This window comes from Chrysemys picta, chromosome 12, assembly GCF_011386835.1.
Source record: "Chrysemys picta bellii isolate R12L10 chromosome 12, ASM1138683v2, whole genome shotgun sequence".
Lineage (NCBI taxonomy): Eukaryota > Metazoa > Chordata > Testudines > Emydidae > Chrysemys > Chrysemys picta.
In genome coordinates this window covers 9,166,068-9,177,292 of record NC_088802.1, presented here as the reverse complement: position 1 = coordinate 9,177,292, position 11,225 = coordinate 9,166,068, and the positions used below count along the sequence as shown (strand labels likewise).

The 11,225-nt window shown below is 58.1% G+C and overlaps 1 protein-coding gene across 1 annotated transcript; it reads left to right on the top strand.

The window, feature by feature from the left end:
• Positions 1-4,847: 4,847 nt before the first annotated feature.
• POLR1H (RNA polymerase I subunit H) lies at positions 4,848-9,873 on the top strand. The gene is made up of 5 exons (XM_005312331.5): positions 4,848-5,003; positions 6,924-7,059; positions 7,328-7,428; positions 7,630-7,739; positions 9,272-9,873. Exons 2-5 carry the CDS (start codon positions 6,930-6,932, stop codon positions 9,294-9,296), a joined length of 366 nt encoding a protein of 121 aa, XP_005312388.1. The 5' UTR covers positions 4,848-5,003; positions 6,924-6,929; the 3' UTR covers positions 9,297-9,873.
• Positions 9,874-11,225: the final 1,352 nt, after the last annotated feature.

Below are 11,225 nucleotides of genomic sequence, written 5' to 3'. Positions count from 1 at the left end.
ACAAGGCCCAGCGCGACGCATCCCAAAGCCTAATGAGGAGCCCTGGGATGTGATGTCTCGGGGCACTGAGTCTAAACGGGACAATTGGCACTGAGCCATGCCCAAACTTTCCTCTGTCACAGGCAGGGGCTGGATCTCTCGGCATCAGATCATAGGCCACCCAGACCGGTGCCCCAGACCCTTCTGCGCCAGGTCATTGGCTGGTGACTCCAGTGCCCCAGACCCTTCTGCGCCAGGCCATTGGCTGGTGACTCCAGTGCCCCAGACCCTTCTGCGCCAGGCCATTGGTTGGTGACTCCAGTGCCCCAAACCCTTCTGCGCCAGGCCATTGTCCAGTTACTCCAGTACCCCAAACCCTTCTGTGCCAGGTCATTCTCCAGTGACTCCAGTGCCCCAGACCCTTCTGCGCCAGGCCATTGTCCAGTTACTCCAGTACGCCAAACCCTTCTGCACCAGGTCATTCTCCAGTTACTCCAGTGCCCCAGACCCTTCTGCGCCAGGCCATTGTCCAGTTACTCCAGTACCCCAAACCCTTCTGCGCCAGGTTATTCTCCAGTTACTCCAGTACCCCAAACCCTTCTGCGCCAGGTTATTCTCCAGTTACTCCAGTGCCCCAAACCCTTCTGCACCAGGCCGTTGTCCAGTTACTTCAAACCCCAATACCCTTCTGCACCAGGTCAATGTCAGTTATTCCACTACCCCATACCCTTCTGCACCAGATCCTGCTACAGTTACTCCAGTACCCCATACTCTTCTACAGCAGGTCACTGTTCAGTTACTCCAGTGTCCCATACCCTTCTGCACCAGATTATTGTGCAGATACTCCAGTACCCCATACCCTTTTGTGCCCAGGTCATTGTCCAGTTACTTCAGAGCTCCATACCCTTCTGCATCAGATCATTCTCCAGTTACTCCAGTGTCCCACACGCTTCTGCACCAGGATATACTTCAGTACCCCATAACCTTCTGCAGCAGGTCATTCTCCAGTTACTCTAGTACCCCATCCCCTTCTGCACCAGTTCATTGTGGAGTTTCTCCAGTACTAAATACCCTTCTACACCAAGGCATTGTCCAGTTAGTCCAGTGCCTCATAGCCTTCTACACTAGGTCATTGTCCATTTATTCCATTGCCCCATACCCATCCGCCCCAGGTCATTGATGAAATGATGAAAGGTCTAGAAAACATGACCTATGAGGGAAGATTGACAAAAAATAGGTTTGTTTAGTCTGGAAAAGTGAAGACTGAGAGGGGGTATGATAACAATTTTCAAATACATAAAAGGCTGTTACAAGGTTGTTCTTCTTAACCTCTGAGGAGGATAGGACAGGAAGCAATGGGCTTAAATTGCAGCAAGGGAGGTTTAGGTTGGACATTAGGAAAAACTTCCTCTCAGGGTGGTTAAGTACTGGAATAAATTGCCTAGGGAGGTTGTGGAATCTCCATCACTGGAGATTTTTAAGAGCAGGTTGAACAAACACCTGTCAGGGATGGTCTACATAATACTTAGTCCTGCCATGAGTGCAGGGGACTGGACTAGATGACCTCTTGGGTCCCTTCCAGTCTTATGATTCTATGATGTGAGAGATGGGAAACTGAGGCACATGCCCCAGTTGGACTCCATTCTACCCAGGTCCCATCCTCCACCTAGGCACAGGGGTGGGCTGGAGGCAAGCAGTGAGATAGATGGGGCTGGGTACAGGGAGGGCATGGCCAATGCGCTGCGGCCATTCCCTGCTTCCCAGCAGGCCTATGAAAAACTCAGCGCACCTGGGAACAGCCCTCAGCCTGTCTCCCGACGCTCCAATGCGTCTCGTTCTCTTATCGCATTGGATCCTCCGCCCCGATCCTGCAACGACGTAACCACAAACGGACCATGACGCACCTCGGCCCCATGGGAGGGTCGGCTCGACGGGCCAGAACCTGGGGATTCCTAACCGAGAGGCCCTCGAGATGGGTCCCCACAACGATTGGGGCTCACAGACAAAGGGACAGCGGGGAGGCAGCTTGTGAGCCCCGGAGCCAGTCACCATGGAGCTTGGCGCAGGCTGAGATCCAGATCCAGTTGCACCTCTGCTTCCGTGGCCCCTCTGGGGCTTTGCAAGGGCGCTGAATATCACCGGCGCTGCAGCTTCACCCTGGCCACCCCCTGCGACCCGTGCTCTGCGCCCGCTCCCGCCTCCGGCCCAGGCCCTCCCCTCCATTCGTAGCCACCTGGGAAAAATCCGTGGCCCAGCAGCTGCTCTGAAGAAGAGGCACAAGAGTACTCAGGGCCCGGGAGAGGAGGGATCGCAAAGGTGGTTTAGCTCCCTTAACCTGCTCCCAAATGCAGGAATAGTCCCAGAGAATCAGGGCTGCTACAGGTATATTGCACTGACAGCGACTGAACAGAAGATCAGTTCACCGTTAGGAGTCTATTAGCTCCACTAATGAGCTATTTGGATACCAGTAGCAACAAGCGCTGGCTAATGGTGCTGGTTAATTAACCGATCATCAATCAATCTTTCAATAGGAACACACTCCCCAGAAACCCTTTGCAAGCAATAAGGGTTATTAATGATCTGGATGATGGGATGGACTGCACTCTCAGCAAGTTCACAGATGACACTAAGCTGGGGGGAGAGGTAGATACGCTGGAGGGTAGGGATAGGGTCCAGAGTGACCTAGACAAATTGGAGGATTGGGCCAAAAGAAATCTGATGCGGTTCAACAAGGACAAGTGCAGAGTCCTGCACTTAGGACGGAAGAATCCCAGGCACTGTTACAGGCTGGGGACCGACTGACTAAGCGGCAGTTCTGCAGAAAAGGACCTGGGGATTACAGTGGATGAGAAGCTGGATATGAGTCAGCAGTGTGCCCTTGCTGCCAAGAAGGCCAATGGCATATTGGGCTGCATTAGCAGGAGCATTGCCAGGCAGCAGATCCAGGGACGTGATTATTCCTCTCTATTCAGCACTGGTGAGGCCACATCTGGAGTATGGCATCCAGTTTTGGGCTCCCCACTACAGAAAGGATGTGGACAAATTGGAGAGAGTCCAGCGGAGGGCAATGAAAATGATCAGGGGGCTGGGGCACATGACTTACGATTAGAGGCTGAGGGAACTGGGCTTGTTTAGTCTGCAGAAGAAAAGAATGAGGGGGGATTTGATAGGAGCCTTCAACTACCTGAAGGGGGTTCCAAAGAGGATGGAGCTCGGCTGTTCTCAGTGATGGCAGATGACAGAACAAGGAGCAATGGTCTCAAGTTGCAGTGGGGAAGGTCTAGTTGGATATAAGGAAACACTATTTCACTAGGAGGATGGTGAAGCAGTGGAATGGGTTCCCTAGGGAGGTGGTGGAATCTCCATCCTTAGAGGTTTTTAAGGTCAGCTTGACAAAGCCCTGGTTGGGATGATTTAATTGGGGATTGGTCCTGCTTTGAGCAGGGGGTTGGACTAGATGACCTCCTGAGGTCTCTTCCAACCCTAAGTTTCTATGATTCTATGATAAGGGCTCAAGCCGGAAGCAGCCTCTCTCTATGAAATCCACCTCCCCTTCCTTCCTAGTGACCACAAACCCTCCCACTCCAGGGTCCCAAGGCTCTACCCTGGCTTAGGGCTTTAGACGAATGCCCATCACCCTAGCGTCTGGGCGAAAAGAATTCTGCCACCCAACCACCAACCCTGTTCTCACTCACTTGTTTGAGGCCCAGATCCTGCAGAGACTTAACATGGGGCTCAACTGTCCCCCATCAAAGTCAAACTTGTGTGCCTGAAGTTAAGCGCGTTTAAGTCTTTGCAGGATCGGGGCATTAGCTCTTTGGGACGAGGGATGTTGCTGATCCAAGCCCAACGAAGCACCATGTAAAGAATATTAGAGGGTGTCTCGCTCCTTTCCCTGAACCACCTGGTGCTGGCCACTGCCCAGAGACAAGCTATTGGGCTAGGTGAACCCCTGGGCTGATCCAGCCTGGGGATTCCTAATACATGGGCCCTGTAAACACGTCTTATGCTGATCATCGATCTCCGCCTGGCAGTGTAAGGGCTCAAGATTTTCAGCAGATTCTTCCACATAACAGGTAATCCAGTCCAGTTAGAGGAAGAAGGCAAGGAGTCAGGACTCCTGGGTTCTATCCCCAGCTCTGGGAGGGGAGTGGGGTTTAGTGGTTAGAGCGGGGGGGGGGGGGCTTGGAGCCAGGACTCCTGGGTTCTATTCCTGGCTCTGGGAAGCCAGAGGAGCCTAGTGGTTAGGGGAGGCGGAAGGGAGGGGCTGGGAGTCAGGACTCCTGGGTTCTACCTTTCCCCTCTAGGGCTTTAATTCTGAGCTGGCCCCAAATGAGAGGCTGGAGAACAGGACATGGAGTCTTGCATCTCTCCTAGTGCTGGATTAACTGCAGAGGCTTCAACCTGGGCTTGCAGACAGGGCTGGGAATAGCAGCTGGTGCCTGGGTCAGCACTGAGAGGCACTAGGAAACCTGGGAGCCATCCGCTTGGCTAGCAGGAGGCTGCGGATGAGGAGTGAGGCAGAGCTGTGGGGGAGGGAGACTGGGCTGGCAGGGGCTGCAGGTCCGGAATGAGGGGCACTGGCAGAGCTGGGGGGCAGGGGCTGGGCTGGCAGGGGGCTGCAGGTGGGAGTGAGGGGCACCAGGAGAGCTGGGAGGGAGGGGGCTGCAGGTCGGGAGGGAGGGGCACCAGAGAGCTGGGAGGGAAGGGGCTGCAGGTCGGGAGTGAGGGGCACCAGGAGAGCTGGGAGGGAGGGGCTGGGCTAGCAGGGGGCCGCAGATCGGGAGTGAGGGGCACCGGGAGAGCTGGGGGGGGGGGGGGGGCGGGGAAGGGGCCGGGCTGCCAGCTATTTTCCATTGGCTACTGAGCCAAAGTTCCTGGGGGTGACACTCTGCCTCCCGCCTCCCCTCTACTCCTCTGGAGGACTAGGGGACGCTCTATCCCACGCAGGGCTGCAGTTGTCTGCTCCAAACTCTCAGACACGTGTGGGGCCGGAGGCAGAGAGGAAGCAGCGCAGCTGGGGGGTGAGTGTGGGGGGGGGCACAAGGAGAATTGATTAAGGGACAGAGACCAGCCCTTTTCAAGGAGGCACCGGGGGTTGCTGGGGGCGAATAATCAGGGGTTTATTGAGGGGTCCCCCGGAGGGCTGGGGACTGGGTGGTGGAGGGTTGGGGTAAGGGGGTGGGGGTGACTGGGGGCAGGGATGGGTGGGGAAGGGTTGGGTGGCGGAGGGTTGGGGTAAGGGGGCAGGGATGGGTGGGGGTGAGAGGGGGGCGGGGGCGGGTTGGGGTGAGAGGGGGCTGGGTGGCGGAGGGTTGGGGTAAGGGGGCAGGGATGGGTGGGGGTGAGAGGGGGCGGGGGCGGGTTGGGGTGAGAGGGGACTGGGTGGTGGAGGGTTGGGGTAAGGGGGTGGGGGTAGGGATGGGTGGCGGAGGGTTGGGGTAAGGGGGCAGGGATGGGTGGGGGTGAGAGGGGGCGGGGGCGGGTTGGGGTGAGAGGGGGCTGGGTGGCGGAGGGTTGGGGTAAGGGGGCAGGGATGGGTGGGGGTGAGAGGGGGCGGGGGCGGGTTGGGGTGAGAGGGGGCTGGGTGGCGGAGGGTTGGGGTAAGGGGGCAGGGATGGGTGGGGGTGAGAGGGGGCGGGTTGGGGTGAGAGGGGGCTGGGTGGCGGAGGGTTGGGGTAAGGGGGCAGGGATGGGTGGGGGTGAGAGGGGGCGGGGGCGGGTTGGGGTGAGAGGGGGCTGGGTGGCGGAGGGTTGGGGTAAGGGGGCAGGGATGGGTGGGGGTGAGAGGGGGCGGGGGCGGGTTGGGGTGAGAGGGGGCTGGGTGGCGGAGGGTTGGGGTAAGGGGGCAGGGATGGGTGGGGGTGAGAGGGGGCGGGGGCGGGTTGGGGTGAGAGGGGGCTGGGTGGCGGAGGGTTGGGGTAAGGGGGCAGGGATGGGTGGGGGTGAGAGGGGGCGGGGGCGGGTTGGGGTGAGAGGGGGCTGGGTGGCGGAGGGTTGGGGTAAGGGGGCAGGGATGGGTGGGGGTGAGAGGGGGCGGGTTGGGGTGAGAGGGGACTGGGTGGTGGAGGGTTGGGGTAAGGGGGTGGGGGTAGGGATGGGTGGCGGAGGGTTGGGGTAAGGGGGCAGGGATGGGTGGGGGTGAGAGGGGGCGGGGGCGGGTTGGGGTGAGAGGGGGCTGGGTGGCGGAGGGTTGGGGTAAGGGGGCAGGGATGGGTGGGGGTGAGAGGGGGCGGGGGCGGGTTGGGGTGAGAGGGGGCTGGGTGGCGGAGGGTTGGGGTAAGGGGGCAGGGATGGGTGGGGGTGAGAGGGGGCGGGGGCGGGTTGGGGTGAGAGGGGGCTGGGTGGCGGAGGGTTGGGGTAAGGGGGCAGGGATGGGTGGGGGTGAGAGGGGGCGGGGGCGGGTTGGGGTGAGAGGGGGCTGGGTGGCGGAGGGTTGGGGTAAGGGGGCGGGGGCGGGTTGGGGTGAGAGGGGGCTGGGTGGCGGAGGGTTGGGGTAAGGGGGCAGGGATGGGTGGGGGTGAGAGGGGGCGGGTTGGGGTGAGAGGGGGCTGGGTGGCGGAGGGTTGGGGTAAGGGGGCAGGGATGGGTGGGGGTGAGAGGGGGCGGGGCGGGTTGGGGTGAGAGGGGGCTGGGTGGCGGAGGGTTGGGGTAAGGGGGCGGGGGCGGGTGGGGGTGAGAGGGGGATGGGTGGAGGGAGGGTTGTGGGTGTGGTTATGGGAGGCACTAGGGGCACCTGGGAGGGGTGGGAGTTTTCATGGGTGCTGGGGGGGTGTAAACTGATGCAGATAAACATCCCCTGATTTGGCCTCTCGTGCAAAGGCCCCACTCCTCCCCCCACCTGTCCCGGTGCGGGAGGGCCCGGCTGGGACCTGCAGTAGCTCAGAGCAGCGCTGGTCAGGGTGCCGCTGGCCGCCCAGCTAATCCAGTGGCTTTTCTCGCAGGCAGCCATGGAGCTGGGCAACTCCTGCTTCCAGTCGGACCTGGATTTCTGCCCAGAGTGTGGGACCATCCTGCCTCTGCCAGGCGTCCAGGACAAGGTGACGTGCGTGCGCTGCTCCTTCTCCATCGATGTACGAGGTGAGGGCGGCAGCATCACCCCCCACACACGTACTGGCATTTATCTAGGGGAACTGAATTCCCCTCTGTCCACTAGTGAAATCCCTCGGGGAGGGACAGTGTGTTAGAGTAGGGCAGGTTAGAAGTCAGGACTCCTGGGTTCTATCCCCAGCTCTGGGAAGGGAGTGAGGTCGAGTGCTGGCCCTCTGAGAGGCAAGTCTCTAAAGTGCATTAGTTCCTCTCTCTGACACACACATCGCTCAATAACTCTCTTCCTCTCCCTGCATAGATTTCGAAGGGAAGGTGGTCCAGTCCTGTGTCGAGTTCAACCGGCTGGGCTCCGTGGCTCTGATGATCATGGATGATGGGCAGGAGGTCAAGGGACCCATGGTGAGTGGGGATTTCTGTGGACAGGAGGGAAGGAAAACACACATCAATAGTCTCCTAACATCCTGCAGCAGGAAGTCCCACCAGTACATTAGCACCTGACCTTGACTTATTTCCCTTTTATTCCAGTGGAGGATTTTTTTGGGAGGGGTGGGAGGGAATCTTCATTCCATGGATTTGACTTGGCCTTGGTGATCCTTTCAGATTGACAGGAAGTGCCCCCAGTGTGGTCACGAGGGCATGGTCTACCACACCCGGCAGATGAGATCAGCGGATGAAGGACAGACTGTCTTCTACACCTGTGGCCAGTGCAAGTAAGGCGCTGTCCCTTCCCTACTGCTCTCGTGCGAGGGGAAAGACTGGAGAGTTATTGCCCGCAGGGGAGGAGACCTGTCCCCAGGTCACCTAGATCTCGCTGTATTTCCTCATCAGCTAAATCAATCCAGGTTGTTCCCTTAAAATGAGACATCACGGTTAGCCCAACCCTCTCCCTCCCCCCCCAAAAAACCCCAAAGGAAATGCCCAGAAAAAAAATCGTTAACTGTGCTTTCTTGCTGTACAAGGTGTACACAATGTGCTCCCAAGCATTTCAGCTAGTCATATTTATAGGATGATTCGATACGTTACAAAACTCTTCAGTAAAATCCAACCCACCCGTTTGTCCCAGTTCCTTTTGTTCTGTACCTTTCCTTATCTTTGTTGTGGATACTGGCATTCCAGGTACCGGCCTGTGAAGGGGCCTCCCTGGCTTGCACTAAGACACACAAGGCATGTATCTTGATTTTCCTATCTGGGTGGTATTACTGCAGGGTATTGTGGGATGTAGCTTAGATTTTTCCCAGAGTGCTGTTCACTCACGCTAAGCCAGGCCTTGGTATAATGTGGTGCACGCTAACCTAACATCTGTGCGTTGGCTAACGTCAGATTGGGTGTGTACGTGGCAACCTAAGATTTACCAATTAGAAACCAAAGTGGCCTAAGAACTTGGATGGAGGCTTCTTGTGTGGTCTGGATTTATTCACGAAGTACACAGGGAAATGCAAGAACTGCCCCACACAGCCCTGCCCAGCTAAATTCCAACTCTGTGCAGGGTTCTTCGCCCTGTCCCGGCTAAGGCTTCCCTCTGGCAGACACATCCTTCACCTTCGTCCTTCCTAGGTGGCTGCTGCTCCCTGCAGCCTTTCCGTCGTTGGGAGCTTGGGAGAGTCTTTGGACTTGTCTACACTTGAAATATGTAGTGTAGACACTGCCTACGCTGCAGGAGGGGTTCTCCCATCGGCGCAGGAAATCACCTCCCCAAGAGGCGGTAGCTAGTTGAACGGAAGAATTCATCCATCAGCCAAGCGCTGTCTACACTGGGACTTAAGTCAGCTTAACTGTTCTGCTCGGGGGAGAGGGAGGGTATTTTACACACCTCTGGGTGACATAGCTGAGTAGATCTAATTTTCCAGTGTGGGGCAGTTTGTGTAGTCCTGCTGCCCTCATTTGAGTCTCTCCTGGCTTCCTTCGTGGAGTTGCCCTTCTTAGCCACATGCCCTGCCTGTAGTGTGACGTAACTCATCAACCTAAGTGGAGAAAAGGAGTAAAGTGGGTCGGGGTGGGGCTGGCATCCTCTTTCTCCTCTTAAATGGAACCCCCGGTCACCCCCAAAGAGCAGCTTATGAGGGATCTCCATCCCCAGAGGGATTAGGGATACTGGAGGGGAGGGAAGCTTTCTCACAGCAGTGTCTCTGGTCTCCCTGTGACTTTAGCAGCATCCTGCAGCAGTGAGTTCCACAGATCAGAAAAGAAATACAAAAGGAAAAGCTTCTGCAAAGGATTGACGCTTGGCTTTTGTTGTGCGCAGGTTCCAGGAGAAGGAAGACTCGTGAATGGAGCAGCACAGGGGCAGAGGGCCATGGACAAGAGACTAGATGTAACACCTACCCCTCCTTTACCCAGAATAACTTGCCTCACCTCCTAACGAGATTGTTTTCTTGGCTCAGGCCCAGGTCGACCTATGGGCTGACAGCCACCACCACCCAGCGTTCACCGCCACTGGTGCCTGCAGCCCAGTGAAGCAAAGGAGGGGCGTGAACACAACTCTGGCCCTGCAGAGGTGACTCCAAAGGGTGTAACCATGGGGGATACCACATCCCCCTTTCCCATCTCCTAGGGGAACCTCAAGTCCTCAGCCCCAGGGGGTGTAGAGCCATTTGTGGAGAGCTCAAGACTATTTAAGGCTGCTCTGGCAGTTCCCACGCTGGACCCCAGCTGCTGCGTTCTCTGGGGAGAGCCTGTTGGTGTATTGTGCTTTGTGGGGGGCGACATGGAGGGTTTGCTCCCCTCTTTCAGGATCGTGGGCTGTGGAGGACAGACCAGCTGGGGAGTCCTGGGTGCATATTTCTGGGCAAGTCTACAACCCCATCCTCCGAGGAGAAGTAAATAAAATCTTATTTTGTACATGAACCAGGCGTCTCTCACTCTCCTCCTGGGTCTAGAATCACAGATATGGGGGCCCCCTAGTGCCAGGTGCTGCACAGACACACAGTGAGAGACAGTCCCTGCCCCAAATCACAGCCAATTGGTGGGAGGGGGAACAGGCACAGGGAAGTGAAAGGACTTGCCTAAGGTCCCACATGGAGTCAGGGGCAGAGGCATGAATTGAACCCAGGTGTCCTGAGTTCCCTGTTAAAACACGGACTGCACCTTCCTGCCAGCCCCTGACCTGCTACTGGCTCTAGTGCTGAAGCTGGCAGAGCCTGGCCCTGCCCATGGCTGCCCCACTGAGACCCCCAGGGCCTCTCAAGCCCTGCCCCCAACTGTATTTACGCTTCCCCCTATGCCCCTCAGTCATTGTCCCCTCACAACCCCTATTGAGCCCCACCCTTTTTGCTCTCCCCACTGTGCCTCTTTCCTCCCTAGCTTCCCCTATGGCCACTCCACTCAGTTCCTGCCCCCCCAGCTGTATGCCCTAGCCCCCCTCAGGCTTGATTCCCCCCACTAAGCCCCCCTTTCCCCACATGCCCCCACAGAGGCCTTGCTCCATTGAGCCCCCTCCCCTTTGTGATCCACCATGGCCTCCCCACTCTAACTGCAAACCCCTTCCTCCTGTGCCCTTCTCAGTCTTTACCCCCCACTGAGCCCCCCCTTTCCCCATATGTTCCCCCACTCAGCACTGGTTCCCCCATTGGGCCCACAGACCCACTGACCCCCCCGGTATCCCTCTTCTCCCCATGTGCACCTGATGGTCCCACTGAGCCCCCCACTTCCCCTGTGCCCTCCATCTGTGCCCCCATAGTGCCACTGACCCCAGCAGTGTTTCCCTTCCACTATACCACACAGACCCACTGAGCCCCCCACTACATCCCCCTTCCCCTGTACCCCCATAGTCCCACTGAGCCCCCACTGCACCCCCCTTCCCCTGTACCCCCATAGTCCCACTGAGCCTCCACTGCACCCCCTTCCCCTGTACCCCCATAGTCCCACTGAGCCTCCACTGTACCCCCCTTCCCCTGTACCCCCATAGTCCCACTGCACCCCCATAGTCCTACTGAGCCCCCCCCCACTGCACCCTCCTTCCCCTGTAGCCCCCACATGCCCCCCATGGTCCTACTGACTTCCCCTTAATGACCCTCAGAGTATGCCGCCCCCCGCCGTGAGACCCATCACGTGACAGCTCAGGCTGCCGCCCCGGGGGGGCATCCCACCAGCCCCTCCCTGCCTTGGACGTGACTCGGACTAGAATTCTCTCCCGCCCCCCTTTTTCTGGCCGCGCATGCGCGCCGCGCCCCCGTACGGCGGAAGTGCCGCGCCGAGAA